This window comes from Geotrypetes seraphini, chromosome 15, assembly GCF_902459505.1.
Source record: "Geotrypetes seraphini chromosome 15, aGeoSer1.1, whole genome shotgun sequence".
In the NCBI taxonomy this organism is placed as follows: Eukaryota; Metazoa; Chordata; class Amphibia; order Gymnophiona; family Dermophiidae; genus Geotrypetes; species Geotrypetes seraphini.
Window position 1 is genome coordinate 7,239,916 of NC_047098.1, and position 19,264 is coordinate 7,259,179.

General features: G+C 41.7%; 1 protein-coding gene across 1 annotated transcript in view; it reads right to left on the reverse strand.

Annotated features, from left to right (window-relative positions):
- Positions 1–1,451: 1,451 nt before the first annotated feature.
- LOC117349220 (basic phospholipase A2 PC20-like) overlaps positions 1,452–19,264 on the reverse strand; it is a 36,122-nt gene continuing 18,309 nt past the window's right edge. Inside the window, exons 5-9 of the mRNA XM_033922413.1 lie at positions 16,319–16,371; positions 11,389–11,441; positions 8,817–8,964; positions 3,590–3,696; positions 1,452–2,429 (exon numbers count right to left, since the gene is read on the reverse strand). Coding sequence (XP_033778304.1) covers positions 2,299–2,429; positions 3,590–3,696; positions 8,817–8,964; positions 11,389–11,441; positions 16,319–16,371 — 492 coding nt within the window. The 3' untranslated portion in view covers positions 1,452–2,298. The remainder of the gene's footprint in view (positions 2,430–3,589; positions 3,697–8,816; positions 8,965–11,388; positions 11,442–16,318; positions 16,372–19,264) is intronic.

Below are 19,264 nucleotides of genomic sequence, written 5' to 3' on the forward strand. Positions count from 1 at the left end.
TATATAAGTGATCTTACAGTCACGGCAGCTGGTTATCTTGGATGACTCCTACCAGCAAGACAAAGTCCATAAACAGATATTAAAATAGAACTGGGGAAATCCAATGCTTATTATCTCAGGGGGTGAGTGGCAAGGAATCTCGTTACTTTTTGGGGATCCTGCCAAGTATTTGTGACCTGGATTGACCACTTTTATAAAGATGATGCTGGCTAGATGAACCTTTGGTCTGACCCAGTGTATCGCTTCTTACGTCCCTTGTTTGAACCCTGGAGGTCATCGCTGGTTGCCTCTCCTGATACAGCCTCTTCCCACCTTATTATGATTCTCTCTCTCTCTAACCCAACTAGATCCTGGAGGCTAAGGCCTCTACTATCTCTACCCTACGCCTTCCCTGGAAACTACTGCCGACCTGCAATGCCACTTCTTGGCAGTGGCATAGTAAGGGTGAACGGCACCTGGGATAGTGGTACCCCTCGCCGTCCGCCCTGCCACGCGCACGCCTCCTTCCCTGTACCTTAACTTCTCCGGCATGAGCAGCATGCTGCCCATGTCGGTGTTGGCTCGCCCTTGACGTCACTTACTAGGTTAAGGTCCCAGCAGTGACGTCAGAGAGAGCACCGATGCCAACGTGGGCAGCAGCCTCAGGCCAAAAATGTATAGGGGAAGATAAGGGGTGTTCGTGCATGGCAAGAGGCAGGCAAGTAAGCCAGTGTGCAGGCAGGGATTGGAGAGGAAGAGGTGTGCCACTGCGCCCTTAAGAAGACCACGCCCGGAGTAGACAGTCCCCCTGTATTATTCCATGGCTTCTAGGTATTAATTAGTTATTCAACCTATTAGATTATTTGACCTAGCTCAGGTCCCAAGAGGTTTGGAGAACAGTTCAATGATGGTATTGGGTAAAATGAAAAGAGCAAATCCCGGAACATGTCAAGGCCAAGGGAATGATGCCAGAAATAGTGGACAAGTCTGTCAAGCCAAAATGCAAGAAAATAGATACAATGGTCAACAAGCCAACTGCAGATGAAAGATTTGATTTTATTGTTGAATATATAACAGTGTAAATAGAAAAAAAAAGCCTCTTGATCCTTCTCAGAGTGCGGCAAAGCAGTGATTTTCAAATACAATGAAGACAAATTTAGCAATTCAAGAGCAACAATGAGCTGGAGAATGACACGGGGACAAATTTTCCCAGTCCACATGCCATTTCTCTATCCCCCATCCCATCCCAGCTCTGTCCTTTCCCCATTCCTGCAAGCTCCGTCCTCATCTGCACAAGCCTTAAACCCTTTAAAATCCTAAGTGGCAACATTCTAGAGCTGAGATTGTGATGTCATAATGCCTCATTCCACCAATGCCTAAGCTCCGTCCCTCAAACACTTTAAAATCCTAAGTAGCAACATTCTAGAGCTCAGATTGTGATGTCATAATGCCTCATTCCACCAATGCCTAAGCTCCGCCCTCATCTACGCAAGCCTCAAACACTTTAAAATCTTAAGTGTTCTAGGTTTGTGCGGTTAAGGCAGAGCTTACAGGGAGGGGGCAGGGACAGGCGCAGGCTCACGGGGATGGGACGGGGATCTTGAGATCCTCTGGGGATGGAAACAATTCGTCTCCATGCCATTCTCTGCAAAGGACTTATTGTGAGATGTGCGTCCGATGGCAACTTTTGAATGTGTGCGCACACACAGCACCCTAAAATTTCTTTTTCCGCGGAGAGGGAGTGTCGGGGAGCGGAATACGGCTACTTCTGTGCTAATCAGCGCATTTACATTACTGCATGCTAACTGATTTGCGCAGGATTCGCATATGAATCCTTATTGCTTACAAAATAGGTGTCGGTAAGGGCTCATGCGCTAACTTTTTAAAATTGGCTGGACGGTAATAGCAACGTGAGCCCATGGCCATTAATTGAAAAATGGAAAATTGGCCATTTTTCTGCTGCAGTAAAAATGGCCTTAGAGTACGGGAAAACCCAGCATCAGAGCGCACTACGGCCATTTTCTTCCGCAGCTATGTAAAAGGACCCCCTCGGTTTATTAAATGGGTCTGTGGATAGGTTTAGCATTAGATGCTGTGGTTGACACCCCTCACGATTAAAAAAATATACCCTAACTGGCTTTTAAAAAATGTCCTCATATAAATCGCTCGCAGATTTTTTCTTTGTAAAACTACAGAAAAGACGCGGTTATTGATTGCATGATGAGAAAAGACAAAGGACGCTACAGGCTTCTACTATGAAATCATCAAATTTCTTTTGAATGATTAGCACTTGTATCTAAGAAGGAGGCTATTTTTGCTTTAAATTAAAAGGCACCAGAACTGCCACAATTTCAATTGGAGAGCAATGTATGGAAAGTTCCGAATGCCGAGGCAGTTGAGAGCTGTCTTGTCACATCCGCAGGCCTGCTTTTGACACGAAGTCCCTGGGTCTATGTAGAAAGAAAAACAGATTTTCAGAACGTCCACAAGAAACAGATTCCCGCAACAAAATGAATCCCGTCTACTATGATTTCTCCCCACCTCATGTTTGTCCCTTTTTTTTCCTTTCTTCTATTCCACGTCCCTTTTGTCAGCGCTCGTCTTGTTTCAATTGCTTGTTGAATTAACTCTCCCTAGTGATGTCCCACCTTAGTAATTCTGTAACCTTGTTTTAACTTTAAATGTATTTTGTATAATCCTTTTTTACTGCTGTACACCGCCTAGAAGTCTGATTAGGCGGTATAAATTTTTTAAAAATATACTTGAACACGCTTCTGCTTCAAGACAAGAGCCTCTTCGGTATCTGCAGTGAGCTAATATCATCAGAAGCGTGGCATTGTCAGATTGTCTATTTTGAGTGGATCTAGAGTTAACTTGGTGGGGTGGGCCCTTCCAAAACTCTGGCTCAGAATGCCCCTCCCCCACCCCCGCCGTAGATCTATAAAGTACAGGGTCTTTTTTTATCCTCCCCTTCCCCTTCACTGCCACATCCAATATTTTTCCCTCTCTCTTCTCTCTCAGCCCCTGTGCCCATGGTTCCAAACCCAACATGTCTGTACCTTTTTCTTCCCCGCCCATGGACCAGCAACTCTCCCTCTCTCGCTGACATCCTCCATTCCTTCCTGATGTACCTTCAAGGCATTCCCTGCAGCAGCTGCGATTCATACTTGCTGCCTGTACTGGCTTCACAGGTTTCCCTCTGCCGTGACCTACCTCCCTGATGCCAATTCCTGTTTCCCCACTGTTGGAACACTGCAGAGGGAAGCCTGTGGAGATGTTTTCCAAAAGCTTTTGAAATCATACTTATGTGAATCTATGAGAGAGGTCCCACGCTTAGATTTCAGCTTGATTGGGAGACTTTTGAGAACTTCTGAAAAACATACTTATGGGTGTTAGCATTTATGTGCTTTTATGAGAGAGGTTTATGCCTCGAACTTTGCTTGGCAGGGCAAAAAGAAAGAGCACCTCGCCTTGGAATATCGAGAAACCAAAAGAGAGGCAAAAGGGACGTCTTTTGAAAGAGTGTGCGATCAAGTGCTTTGTTTTTGAGTTGATAAAGCGGCCAAACAAAACTGAAACTTTCTGGGAATTAAACCTCTGGGTCACTTACTGCAGGTGACGGTTCCGTTGGTGTAAGAGTATTTATAATTCGCTGATCTGGGACTGCAGGTCTTCGTTTTCAGTGAATTCATACAGGCATCACGATTGAACATGCACCTGAAATGAAAAAAAAAACACAAGAAGTCAAAGCAGATTTTTAAATAAGAAACCAAAGACTGGTCTTCGTGACTTTTGGAGCATTGAGATAAAGCATCAGATTACTGCGTCTCAATGGCCACGAATCTGGACTTGGAGGATGAGGTGTACGGTGTCAGCATCTATGAGCCAAACATAGGGCACGTTAAACCGCCAGCCGCGTTAGCCCTACTGCCTCCTCTTGAGCAGGTGGTAGTTTTTAGGCCAGCGCGGGGGTTAACACGTGATAAAAAGTCAAGCGCGTTAGACCCGCTGGCGCGGCTTGATAAAAGGAGCCCATGGTTTTGTTCATTACGTAGAGCATTTTGGACCCCAGTTCATTTACAGAAATTAGATCAAAATCTAATAGATGCCGGCATTGTCATCTTGAAGCTGGGACTTTGGATCATTTACTATATTATTGTCCCTTGATACTTAAATTTTGGAGCTCCATTTGGGATCAAGTGAATAATATATTAGTGGCATTGACGTACGATACCATCTGGTTCGATACGTTAATGAGAGCTAAAAGTCAAATATCAGCTCGAAATAATAAACCATTCAACTCATTTGGAAGAACTGGAAGAACTGGGATAGGTTAAGTGACACTTTCTGGTGGGAATCTCTCTGTTGTACTTTTAAAATGGAACATTCGACGGCCATACAACAGGGACGGTATAAGAAATTTATGGATGTTTGGGAACCATTGACTAAGTTCTATAAGGATTGATAACTGATTTGATTTCATCGACCCTTAAGCATACACATCCAGGGTGGGTGGGAGGGGGGAGGGTTTTGCACTGGAATTTCATTTGGGGAATATATGGAAGATTTCCTGTAGGTCTATACTTTTTCTGATTATTTGAGGGGGGGTGAAATAGTTGTGCATTAATGTCTATAAGTTTAATGTGCATTTCGTGTAATATTATGTACAGTGGTGCCTCACACAACGAACTTAATTCGTTCCAGGAGCAAGTTTGTTATGCGAAAAGTTCGTTATGTGAAACGCGTTTTCCCATAACAATACATGTTAAAAAAAATAATTCGTTCTGCAGCATAAAATATGCTAAGATGACATAAAAAAAGATAAATTTGTCAAAATGGTGAAAATGGTGGTCTTGCTGAGGCCAAACTCTTTGACGAGGTCACACTGTTTTACCCCACATTCACTCCTTCTAATTATTTCCCGTTTCATTTCAACAGAAATCACCTTCCTGCTTTTTTTAGAAGCCATGATATATAAAAAATATTGAGTTTATCTTAAAAGGACGACTGTATACAGTGCCTGCGCGGAAGGATGCAATACATCGGCAGCTCGGGCGACTTCGTTGTGTGAAACGAAGTTCGTTGTGTGAAACGAAGTTCGTTGTGTGAAACGAAGTTCGTTGTGTGAAGTTCGTTGTGTGAAACGAAGTTCGTTGTGTGAATCAAGACATGAAGTTCGTTGTGTGCAGCGTTCGTTGTGCGAGGCGTTCGTTATGTGAGGCACCACTGTATATTGAAATTGTTTCTTTGCACAATGGTAGTTTGGAAATTTAATAAAGATTAAACCCCCCCTCCCCAGAAAACAACCCAAAGACTATTATGTTCTTATGAAAAATCAATTCAAAAGGCCAAATCGAATCAAAATTCTTCCCCTGAATTGGGCAGCCCTAGCACACACTTATGAGAACATGATAGCTAGTTAATACTTCCATCCAATTCTCCGTCCATAACACGCCCCCTCAAAAAACGTATTTTAAAAATATCTAATCCACGAGTTAGGGAAAACACTTTAATGCATTTCTGTTCCTAGTGCACTAACCATACATTAGGGTTTAATTCTCTTTAGTAAAAAGGTCCTTTGAGAGTTATACTCTCTTTGAATACTTTCTAGGGCTCAACTCAAAATTTCACTAAACTCTTTAATTTAGGAGAATAATCAGTGGATGAAGGGTTCGGTGCTTGGACCCTGCTCTTCAAGATATTTATAAATGACCTGGAAATTGATACGATGAGTGAGGTGATTAAATTTGCAGATGATACGAAGTTATTCAGAGTAGTGAAGATGCAGGAGGATTGCGAAGACCTGCAACGTGACATAAACACACTCAAGAAATGAGTTGCGACATTGCAAATGAGGTTTAACGTGGATAAGTGTAAGGTGATGCATGTCGGTAACAAAAATCTTATACACGACTGTAGGATGTCCGGTGCGATCTTGGAGAGACCCTCCAGGAAACAGAGTTGGGAGTACTGGTTGACAAGTCAATGAAGCCTTCCGTTCAATGTACGGCAGCAGCAAAAAGGGCAAACAGAATGCTAGGAATGATTAAGAAGGGGATCATAAACAGATTGGAGAAGGTTATCATGCCGCTGTATCGGGCCATGGCACGCCCTCACCTGGAATACTGCGTCCAGCACTGGTCACCGTACATGAAAAAGGACACAGTGCTTCTCGAAAAGGTCCAGAGGAGAGCGACTAAGATGGTTAAAGGGCTGGAGGAGTTGCCGTACAGTGAGAGATTAGAGAAATTGGGCCTCTTCTTCCTTGAAAAGAGGAGACTGAGAGGGGACATTCAAGATAATGAAGGGAACAGATGTAGTAGATAAAAAGAGGTTGTTCACCCTCTCCAAGGTAGGGAGAACGAGAGGGCACTCTCTAAAGTTAAAAGGAGATAGATTCCGTACAAACATAAGGAAGTTCTTTTTCACCCAAAGAGTGGTGGAAAACTGGAATGCTCTTCCGGAGGCTGTTACATAACATAGTAACCTAGTAGATGATGGCAGATAAAGACCCGAATGGTCCATCCAGTCTGCCCAACCTGATTCAATTTAAATTTTTTCTTCTTATCTATTTCTGGGCAAGAATCCAAAGCTTTACCTGATACTGTGCTTGGGTTCCAACTGCTGAAATCTCCGTTAAAACCTACTCCAGTCCATCTACACCCTCCCAGCCATTGAAGCCCTCTCCAGCCCATCCTCCCCCAAACAGCCATATACAGACCATGCAAGTCTGCCCAGTACTGGCCTTAGTTCTTCAATATTTTCTCTTATTGAAAAATTGAAACTTTCCTTTCCCTCTGTAAAAGGCGTTTCCCTTGTAGGAAAATTAGGTTCCTCCCTCCCTTTAAGAATCACTGAGCTCTGGAACAACCTTACCTCCCCTCTTAGGAATCTGAACTCCCTTCAGCTCTTCTGAAAACCTGGTTATTCTCAAAAATGTAACTCTTCCTCCCTCTCTGATTATTGTAGTCCTCTAAATTTTTTCTCTTCATTTTGTCTTTTCCCTCCTCTGGAGTTCTTTTCTACCCTAACTCTTGTTAACCGTGTCGAGTTTTGCATATGTAGAGATGATGCGGTATACAAACCTAAGGTTTAGTTTAGTTTATTTTCTGATTCTAGATCGTCTATGTTCATGCTACGCTTTTTTGAACTCCGTCACCGTTTTCCTTTCCACCACCTCTCTTGGGAGCGCATTCCAGGGATCCACCACCCCTCTCCGTAAAGTAGAATTTCTTAACATTGCCTTTGAATCTACCACCGCTCAACCTCAAATTATGTCCTCTGGTTTTACCTTTTTCCTTTCTCTGGAAAAGATTTTGTTCCACGTTAATACCCTTCAAGTATTTGAACGTCTGAATCATATCTCCCCAGTCCCTCCTTTCCTCTAGGGTATACATATTCAGGGCTTCCAGTCTCTCCTAATACGTCTTCTGGCGCAAACTTCCTATCATTTTCGTTGCCCTCCTCTGGACCGCTTCAAGTCTTCTTACGTCCTTTGCCAGATACGGTTTCCAAAACTGAACACAATACTCCAAGTGGGGCCTTACCAATAACCTGTACAGGGGCATCAACACCTTCTTCCTTCTACTAGCTACGCCTCTCTTTATACAGCCCAGCATCCTTCTGGCAGCAGCTTTTGCCTTGTCACACTGTTTTTTCACCTTTAGATCTTCGGACACTATCACCCCAAGGTCCCTCTCCCCGTCCGTGCATATCAGCTTCTCTCCTCCCAGCATATACGGTTCCTTCTGATTATTAATCCCCAAATGCATTACTCTGCATTTTTTTGCATTGAATTGTAGTTGCCAGGCATTAGACCATTCCTCTAACTTTTGCAGATCCTTTTTCATATTTTCCACTCCCTCTTCGGTGTCTACTCTGTTACAAATCTTGGTATCATCTGCAAAAGGCACACTTTTCCTTCTAACCCTTCAGCAATATCACTCACAAACATATTGAACAGGATTGGCCCCAACACTGATCCCTGAGGGACTCCACTACTCACCTTTCCTTCCTTCGAGCGACTTCCATTAACCACCAACCTCAGGCGTCTGTACGACAGCCAGTTTCTAACCCAGTTCACCACTTTGGGTCCTAACTTCAGCCCTTCAAGTTTGTACAACAGCCTCCTATGAGGAACTGTATCAATGGCTTTGCTGTTGTAGGGTAAAACACCCTCCAGGGATTCAAGACAAAGTTAGACAAGTTACTGCTGAACCAGAACGTACGCAGATAAGGCTAGACTCAGTTAGGGCGCTGGTCTTTGACCCTGGGGGCAGCCGCGTGAGCGGACTGCTGGGCACGATGGACCACTGGTCTGACCCAGCAGCGGCAATTCTTATGTTCTTAAGATGTTAAGCGTTAAGCACTGATTTTCAGCACTAGTTCATAAAATCTAGGCAGATGAATGGGAGGCTTACATTTCTGAGCTTAATTCTTAAGCTGATAAATTAAGATGAATTTTAAACTGAAAAGTAACGCTTCTAAATTTCGTTGAAAATAGGACACAGATTTAGGAGGCTAACTTAGGCCTCCTTTTACGAAAGTGCGATAGCAGTTTCTAGCGTGGGGAGCTGGGCTGCTCCAGATGCTCATTGAGTTCCTATGAGCGTCGGGAGCTGCGCAGGCCATTCAGCGTGGCTCCCCGCGCTAGAAACTGCTACGGCAGTTTTGTAAAAAAGGGGGGTTAAGTAGAAATGTAGGAGCTCAGAATTTTCTGAAGGGTGATTTTTCCATGTGACACACTTTGATGCTTTCTCATGACACCCTATTTTGACAGCCGTTGTACACCTGGAACAAAAAAATTAAAATTACTGTAATAATTAGCAAGAATTTACCTCTCTATTTTCACTTTTTGTATACCGGTGACAAGAGGTCTACAAGGAATTCTGTTCTTATTCATAGATGTGTTGGAAAGTTTCGAAATCATTTCCAATATCTTTGGGTTACACCTCGTTTTTTTATCGCTATGCACCACAATTGCACCTGAAATATGGAGGTGATTATTTTATTTATTGATTTATTTACCAAAGCAGCTCACAATAAAAACATCTACAATCTTGTTTACTGAAAGATTCTATACTGCTACTATATTGGGAAAACAGAATAGAACATTGAATGAATAAATAAATAGTGTGAAAAGTTTCAGCCTCTGATAACCAGAGCTGATACTGTGATGTCACAATGCCTCATTCTACCAATCAGAGCCAACCTCCTCAGTGATGTCACAATGGCTTCATTGTCCTGTACTTGGCTCACTTTTACTACATTTTGATTTCTAGAATGGTGCAGTGTAGAGAATGACATTCCCATCCCCGCAGGAACTCAATTTCCCCATCCCGTCCTCGCAAGTTCTGTCCCTGTCCCTGCCCCATTCCTGTAAGCTCAGCCTTAACAGCACAAGCCTCGAACACTTATGATTTTAAAGTGTTTGAGGCTTGTGCAGATGAGGATGGAGCTTAGGCATTGGTAGAATGAGGCATTATGACATCACAATCTGAGCTCTAGAATGTTGCTACTTGTGATTTTAAAGTGTTTGAGGGATGGAGCTTAATCATTGGTGGAATGAGGCATTATGACATCACAATCTGAGCTCTAGAATGTCGCTACTTAGGATTTGAAAGTGTTTGAGGCTTGTGCAGATGAGGATGGAGCTTGCAGGAATGGGGCAGGGGCAGGAAAAGATCTCAGGGGGTGGGAGAGGCATGTCCTGTAGTCAGTCAGCTGGTGCTCTGCTCCTTCCCCTCACCTCTCCTTCTGCGGCACCCTCCCCCCCAAGCAGTAATAGAAGGCTCAGGGCTGGAGGACATCCGCGCATGCGCAGATGTTGCATTTCCAACACACTATCTTAATGGAACAGGTGATGCCTTAATGGAACTTTATTGGCATAGAAAACCTTCTTCACCATTCACTATTCACTATCAGGCTGTGCAATGCAAGTGACTCAAAGATGAATGTGAAGATACAGTCAAGGTTCCTGTTTCAGAGAAGTACTTGGATGTATCTTCAAACTGACATTGCAATCGCTACAGGAGCTTTGGCTGCTACGTTCTTCATTGGCGCTTCCTTTTTCCACATTGTGACGTTCAGTATTCGGACCCCTGAAGAAGGCGCTCACAGCTGAAACACAGACCGTGTTGGGTCCGCACCAACATTCGTCGATGCGTGTTGCTTGGATTATGACTAGCAATTGGAGTTGACATCCAGTACAGCCAGTGGCGTAGTGATGGTGGGAGGCGCCCCCTCCTCCTGAGCCCCTACGTCACACTCGTTCCCTTCCTTCCCCACCCTCGTACCTGTCAAAATCTTTGCCAGCTCGAGCATCTCTTTTAGCCTACATTTGCTCTCCCTCTGACACAACTTCCTGGCCCCACGACCCGGAAGTGATTTCACAGGGAGCCAGGCCGGTGCGAGTAGCAGCCTACAACGGCTGCTCATGCTGGCGGAGATTTAAAGAGGCATGGAGGGGAGGGGGAAGGGAGGGCATGAGCATGGAATGTGGGGGTGGGTGGGGGTGGAGAAGTGCCTGCCCCTGCACCAAGACAGCACCCCTCCTTACTAGGCCACTGAGTATATTGTATCCACAGTTTTTGACTCTACCCTGGTTTCCTGTGGTACTAAGGTGCTTTTTTGGGTGGGGAGAGGTTGTTGTTTTTTATTGCTGACTGATGCAAAAGAAAATCCAATATTAGGTGGACTTGTATGCTGCCTTTTTGTGTCTTTGGCATTTCAAAGCTTACATTCAAAGCAGTGGTACCTGGAGAATTAAGTGACTTGCCCAGGGGTTTTTTTTTTTTTTTTTTTGATTGGTTGTTCAAAGCTCGCTTCTGTCAGTACTGGATTACAGCAACATTCAGGTTGGCAGAAGAATTTAATTAAGATAATCTAAACAATTCAAAATACCGTAGCGTGGCTAATATTTTCAGTCCACAAATATGATAAAGCTACTTCAAGTTTCAAGTTTAATATGCATTTGATTAATCGCTTATCTTTTTTACTAAGCGATGCACAATATAAAATGATAAAAGCATATTTAAAACTTCATTACTGATAGACATATTGTCTACTAATTGAAGCTTTATTAATTGGAACCCATATATCTGAGTTCAGATTTCACCTAAGGAAAGACAGCTTTGGGATTCTATGCTGTTATATTTCCCTTCCATTTGGGAATGCACTTCCCATTCAAATTAGAAAGCTACAGGATTAGTTACTTTTTAGGAAGGCATTGAAAACTTTTCTCTTCAAAAAATATTCCATCCAGACTCTCAGGGACTGCCTGGATGGTTTTCTTTAATTTTTATGCCACATAGAGCTTGCAGGAGTTTGTGGAACAAAAGAACATTTGTAATGTAAGACATTAGACAATGCTTCATAAAAATACATTATTACAGTAGAAGATGGACTCACAGGAGATGAGGACTGTGAGGAATATTATGTAATTCTTCATTTCTGCACAGAATCTAAAAGAGAAATTTAAAAATAAAACACCATGGTCAGTCCAAACTTTATACTGTCAGGTCCCAGGGACAAGGACAAAGTCTAGAGCAGTGGTTCCCAACCCTGTCCTGGAGGAACACCAGGCCAATTGGGTTTTCAGGCTAGCCCTAATGAATATGCATGAAGCAAATTTGCATGTTTATCACTTCCATCATATGCAAATCTCTCTCATGCATATTCATTAGGGCAGTGGTTCCCAACCCTGTCCTGGAGGAACACCAGGCCAATTGGGTTTTCAGGCTAGCCCTAATGAATATGCATGAAGCAAATTTGCATGTTTATCACTTCCATCATATGCAAATCTCTCTCATGCATATTCATTAGGGCAGTGGTTCCCAACCCTGTCCTGGAGGAACACCAGGCCAATTGGGTTTTCAGGCTAGCCCTAATGAATATGCATGAAGCAAATTTGCATGTTTATCACTTCCATCATATGCAAATCTCTCTCATGCATATTCATTAGGGCAGTGGTTCCCAACCCTGTCCTGGAGGAACACCAGGCCAATTGGGTTTTCAGGCTAGCCCTAATGAATATGCATGAAGCAAATTTGCATGTTTATCACTTCCATCATATGCAAATCTCTCTCATGCATATTCATTAGGGCAGTGGTTCCCAACCCTGTCCTGGAGGAACACCAGGCCAATTGGGTTTTCAGGCTAGCCCTAATGAATATGCATGAAGCAAATTTGCATGTTTATCACTTCCATCATATGCAAATCTCTCTCATGCATATTCATTAGGGCTAGCCTGAAAACCCGATTGGCCTGGTGTTCCTCCAGGACAGGGTTGGGAATCACTGGTCTAGAAAACCTTCACATATCCATAACGCACATGCAATAAACTCTCTATTAATCGGAACTTAAGCAACCAGAACGTTCAAGCAACCGGGAAAAAAATCTAAGAAATACTGTAATACTTCAAATAAAATGAAACTGATGGAAATTTAAGTGTAAACTTGGCGCGCCACACCTAAGTATGCCCGCGCTTTGCCTACCACATGTCCGGTAGTTTGTTTGGAACAGTTTACGGTATGGCATAGTATGGGGTATAGTATTAGTTAGGCCTATTTTTAATAATAACTCTCAAGCAACCAGAAACACCATTTATCTGGCATCTATCAATCCACATAGGTGCCGGTTAACTGAGAGTCTACTGTACTTGCCTTGAATTTAACCTTCCATCTGTTTATCCGAAAGCATTCTGTACCACCCATCTTGCCCCATCTAATATCTGCATTTGACCCTTTGGCTATAAGATCAGCTGTATCAGAAAAGCATTAGCGTAATATCCATGTTACTTGAATGTTCTGATTTGTGCTCTGGTACTAATTCAATTCCAATAAAAGCCAGCAAATGAGATGCAAAGTATGCAAATGCAGGCAAAGTACTTCATTAGTATACAGATCAAATAATACAGCTATGCTGAATATCACAAGCCAGCTGGGATTACTTTCCTTCCCGGGACCTTTGGGCTACTAACATATGTCCAATGTTCGTAGGCGCCACCTTAAAGGGGCTGAAGCTGGAGAAATAATGGCATCCTTCTCAAGCAAAGGCTTCCTCCAAAGACCCCCCTACAAGCACCTTTCTAATCCCTAGTCTTAGCCCATCCCCATAACTTCCCTGGGCTGACTGAAACAATCTGAGGTGGTCCAGTGGAATTGGGTAGGAATGATTCCAAGTTGTTTCTATGCCTTGAGACTCTATGTTCAAAAGAGCAGCTGCAACCCCTAGAGGTAGTCTCCCGGTATTGCTTCTAGGGAGTCAAGCTGCCATAAAAGGAAGGAATGAGCCTTGTTATGATATCTCTGCTTCAAGATGCAGTTGAAAGCTTGACTCTTCACCTAGGCCTTTAATAGGAGAAGTAACTAACTTGCTAGTTACACACACAAGGAGTGACACCGGCTGAGCATACGAGGGGGACTGGAATGTTCTAAGCCCAACCACGAAGAGAATGCTGTGGATATGGTTCAATCAATGATCTCAAAACTTGAAAAGAACAAACTTCTATTGAACCATGCCAATTTCACCTTTTTTTCCCACCACAAGGCCTGAAACACCCAAGGCATTAATTCAATATTATTTCATGCCCTTACTGGAATGATGTGTTACTCAATTATTAACAGAAGAGCACTTAGGGCAAAAGCAAAATGCTCTTCTGCTAATAACTGAGTAACACATCACCCCAGTAAGGGCATGAAAGAATACTGAAGTAACGCCTTGGGTGTTTGAGGTCTTGTGGTGGGAAAAAAAGGTAAATTTGGCTTGGCTCAATATAAGTTTGTTCTCTTCAAATTTTATAATTTTGGGTTGAATATAACTTAGAATTTTCCACTAAGCAAATTGGATCAATCATTGATCTGAACCAATGTCAAAACACAGAATTTCGTTTCTGCAAATTGACACTTAACGAAATAAGATAACACTGTTTTCAGCTACAATGGCAAAATAACGCTCAGAATTTAGGAAGTTGGTTGGTTGGGATGAGAACCCAACTTTTCAGCACCCCCCCTGAATTATAGCACCCTGTCGTCTGTTAAAATGTTTTATAGTGTATATTATGCCATAATTTGAGTATTTTTACTGCTGTAACTGTCTATTGCTTGAGTTTGACTTATTCTTGCTGTACATCGCCTTGAGCAAATTCCTTCAAAAAGGCAGTAAATAAATCCTAATAAAAAAATTTAATTTATCATTACATATTTGAACTGACTCAAAAACCAATGAAATTACATTACATTACATTACATTAGGGATTTCTATTCCGCCATTACCTTGCGGTTCAAGGCGGATTACAAAAGGTTAATTTAAAAAAGACAGTATTACAATGATTAGCTAGAGAGGTAAGTTGTAGATCTTAAGAGCATTTAGAGGTCGTGTTGTTATTGCTGTTTCAGGAATTTCTTGAAAAGTGTGGTTTTTATTTCTTTTCTGAACGTCCTATAGTCTGGGGTGGTCATCAGAAGGTTGGAGATCTGGTTGTCCAGTCTTGCGGCTTGAGTGGCTAGGAGGCCGTCGTGTAGTTTTGTTCTTTTTACTTCCTTGATTGGGGGGGGTATGAATGGGGAGTGCGTTTTTCTGTGTCTGGTACTGGGTGCTTGGATGAGGCGATTGTTCAGGTATGATGGGCTGTCTCCGTGTAGGGTTTTAAATAATATGCAGTAGAATTTGAATTGGATTCTTTCTTGGATTGGGAGCCAGTGTGAGTTGATGAAGGCTTCAGTGATGTGGTCATGTTTTTTCAATGAGTAGATGAGTCTCAAAGCTGTATTTTGGATTGTTTGGAGTTGTCTTATCGTAGTTGCAGGACATGGAAGGAAGAGTATGTTACAGTAGTCCAATATACCTAGTATTAGGGATTGTACTATAAGTTGGAATTGTGTTCTTTCAAAGAATTTTCGGACTTGTCTCAGGTTTCTCATGATTGCGAATGATTTTTGAATTGTTTTATTTATTTGCGGTTGCATAGTGCAGCATCTGTCTATGGTCATGCCTAGTAGTTTTATGGTGGTTTGGATGGGATATTTGGTTGCGTTTATGTCTAGGTTGGTTGTGGTTTGGATCTTGTCATTTTCTAGGAGGATGAATTTGGTTTTGTCTTGGTTGAGTTTAAGTTTGTGATTTTTCATCCAGGTTGTGACTGCTTCAAGTGTTTGGTGAAGTTTGTCTGTCATGGTAGGTTTCGAATGATCGTATGGGATGAGGATGGTGATGTCATCCGCATAACTATAGGAGGTTATGCCTAGATTGTCCATTTCCTTAAGCTCATTTATTGCAAGTTAAAATGGGAAAACCCCCAAATAAGAAGAAATGAAAATTAAAAATACAAACCCGTGAGTCAAAAACTATGAAAAGTGTAGCTTCCGTTTTTAGAGTAAAGTAGAGTGTTTGCTGTGTTAATCCTATAAGATGCAGCCTCAATATATAAGGGATTACAAACCTTATATACTTAAACCATTTTCAATTGCAAAATCTCTCACATGATCCTCAGCGAGGCCACCTCCCCACTCAATAAATCTTCATAGTAGGTGGCTTTACACCTCTCGTCATCGGATCCTTATATTTTCTTAATTTTCTTACACTTTTTTTGTGCTTGTATTCTTTATAATTTTTTATATAATTAAATGTTTAAATACTTAAATAGTTCATAAATAGTGGCTAAAATAAATTTACATAGAACTGAGACCAGAAATTGAGCTGATCTAAAGCTAAGTAAATTTATTTTAGCCATTATTTATGAAGTATTTAAGTATTTAAACATTAAATTATATAAAAAAAATTATAAAGAATACAAGCACGAAAAAGTTTAAGCAAATTAAGAAAATTTAAGGATCCGATGACGAGAGGAGGTGTAAAGCCACCTACTATGAAGATTTATTGAGTGGGGAGGTGGCCTCGCTGAGGATCATGTGAGAGATTTTGCAATTGAAAAAGGTTTAAGTATATAAGGTTTGTAATCCCTTATATATTGAGGCTGTGAATTACTATTGCCTTTTTCTTTAAGAAGTTATTTGAGTTGGGTGCCTTTGAGTCTAATCCTATAAGATGAACACAGATCCGTGCAAAATGGGCGAAGTATGACTTCCCTGAACGTACAAGCCAGTTACAAGTTGCATTATGCTGATAGTGTGACGGTCAACTTCTACTGTGGCAAGAACTGAGGATTCTCCATTGGAGAAGTCCATCGTACGTTCTGGCTGTCTCTCCCCTATTTCAAATAATGTTCTTGCATTGTACTATGCTAAATATTTCATCTCCATATGTTATCTTTTTGTAATTCCTGAGCTCCTATCCTTGGAAAAAAGAGGAATATCAAACACCTGAATCTTAACGAACTCACCTATAAGCGGCGCCTTTTCTCTGGCTGCTGGAAAAGTCTTGGCAGTTCTGTAGCTTGTGTGAAATGATCTTGAAGAACATCTCTTAAATAGATCCTGACATACCTTGGGGGGATAAGGGGAGGGCGTACAAGCTTGTTGGCTGTTATCCAGATGGGAAGTATGTTCTGATTTCTCACATTTGAGCCAAACAAATCAGGAGAATGCCAGAAATATTCTATAAAGTAAGTGCCTAAGAATGACTTAATAATTACCTATAACAGGAATATTTACCTACACAGTTTATAGATAGAGACTAATGCTAGCATTGGATACTGACATACGTTATACACAATAATACATAGTAACATAGTAAATGACGGCAGATAAAGACCTGAACAGTCCATCCAGTCTGCCCATTACAAATACATGATTAAATTAACTTGTCTCTTCTTTGGTACTTCTGGGTCATAGACTGTAAAGTCCACCTGGTATTGTCCTGGGTTCCAAATGCTGACGTTTCCGTCCAAGCTCACTCCTGCCTATCCAACTATCCTGTTTGCAGGATATCTACCATGAAATCTGACCAGTAACATCCTCATGTTCCAAGTTAGTGGAGTTCCCATTGATGCCCTCCCCAGCCCATCCTACACCAAATCACCACATATGGGACACAAACCGTGCAAGTCTGTCCAGTACCGGCCTTAGCTCATTAATTTAAATTCTTAATTTTCTAATTAGAGATCCTCTATGTTTATCCCATGATTTTTTTGAATTCCATCACCGTTTTCCTCTCCACCACTTCCCTTGTGATGGCATTCCAGGCATCTACCACCCTCTCCGTGATAAAAAAAAAACTTCCTAACATTGCTCCTGAGTCTTCCTCCCTGAAACCTCAAGTTATGCCCTCTAGTTTTACCATTTTCCCTTCTCTGGAAAAGATTTGGTTCTCTATTAATACCGTTCATGTATTTAAACATCTGTATCATATCTCCCCTGTCCCTCCTCTCCTCTAGACTATACATGTTTAGGTCTTCCAGTCTCTTCTTGTACTTCTTTTGGTTCACACCCCTTACCATTTTTGTCACCTTTCTCTGAATGCAAGCAGTGTCTCACTTCCGGTTCACCACACAATTGTTTCTCACGTACTCACCTTTATAGGACCCCCAGGGACCCCTGAAGAAGACTTTTTGTCGAAACGCGGACTGTGTTGGTTCCTGTATCCCTAGCGGACTAGGTCCTTTAAGGCTCTTATGTGGATGATTTATTTTTATGTGGATGGAATTATTTTATGTGGATGATTTTAGTGTACCTTTGGAACTTTGATACTTTCAAATAAAGTCCATTTGGGAACATCGTCACTTCACAGAATTTTTTTTGGTTTTCTTTAGTTTTTTGTTTCAGCTTTGGTTGAAAGAAGGCAACAGGTTTTGGCAGCAGTTTCATTTTTGGCTGAAAGTGAAAAAAGCAGTTTAGGTCAGCCTCTTATAGAATTGAGAACCTGGAAAACTCCATCAGGTATCTGAATTTAAACTTTTTGAATTTTGAATCTATTTTTTTACAGCTAATCAGCTTTTCAAGAACTATTATTTATTGAGATTCTTCATTACAATCAGAAGCAAAGAAACAATGCTACAGAGAAGAAGTTTAGGATACCCTCAAATCCAAGGATAGTTCTCAGAAGAAATATAAAACATCTCCAAAGCTTCACTGGTCCTCAACTTAAGAGAGATCCAAACTACTAACTACAGGAATCAGCATAAAAGAAAGAAAGACTGATGTTTACAGACTGTAGTACACTCCTCTCTTTGTATTTGCGGTGGTTGGGGGCAGAACATAACCACAAATATGGAAAAACTGTGAATAACTTTTTATATGTTAATCATGATTTTTTTGTAACAGCCATCCTATAATACATTAAAATTGTTAATAATAGCAGCGATTGTGAAAGCTGGGAAGCAGGGTTTTTCTCTGTGCATGCTGGGAAGTGATTGTGAAAGCGGGGAAGGAGGGTTTTTCCCTGTGCATGCTGGGAAGCGTTTGTGAAAGCTGGGAAGCAGGGTTTTTCCCTGTGCATGCTGGGAAGCATTTGTGAAAGCTGGGAAGCAGCAATTTTCAGGGTGAAAGCTGGTAAGTGCCAAACTTTTTATCAGTACAGTACTTTACTTATGATGTAATTTGGGGGTGAGGAGTCTACATGCAAAAAATCACGAATAAGCGAAACCGCGAGTGCTGAAACCGCGAATACGGAGGGAGAAGTGTAGTAGCTTAACAGGTGAACTAGTTCCAGCAACTACAGAGCTTGCTTTAGCCTATTGAGACTCCAGAGATTTAGAGACCACAAAGGAAGTCAAATGTTGCAGTCCCTAAAAAAAATATAGTGAACATTTTCTGACACCGAAGTCCCCAACACGCTGCCAGTTAAAACTGCTACTTCAACCCGGAAAACAAAGCTGTCCATTGGGCCAGAAACCATTGGTGTTGAAGCCTCCAAGATCACCCTTTGGTTTCTTACCCTTTAGGTTAGTCAAGACAATAATCTTTAAAGGAAAATGTGAGCATTTGGGTCCAGATTCTGTCAACAGCATCTACACTGGGCGACAGCTGCAAGAAATGATGCTGTTTGTGTGTCAGTCATGCCTAGGCACCATTACAGAATCACGGCTACAGAAAGGCACCAGTTTTAAAGGTCTAGATTGCTGGTGCCAAAGTTTGACTGAAAATTGTGGTAATGGTACCTAAGATCATCTCCATCCCTAACCTTGCTTACTTTGACCATAGGCATCATTAGATACCATGCTTAGATATGATCCTGGTACCTCCTGACGCCTTCTTTCTAAATTAGACTAAGTCTTCATAAAAATTGTTCTTCCGTAATTGTTATTCTATTTTAATTGTTTATTTAAAATCAAATGTAATTTAACCTCTAATTCTTTACGTATCTTGAATGTAACTATGGATAAAATTGT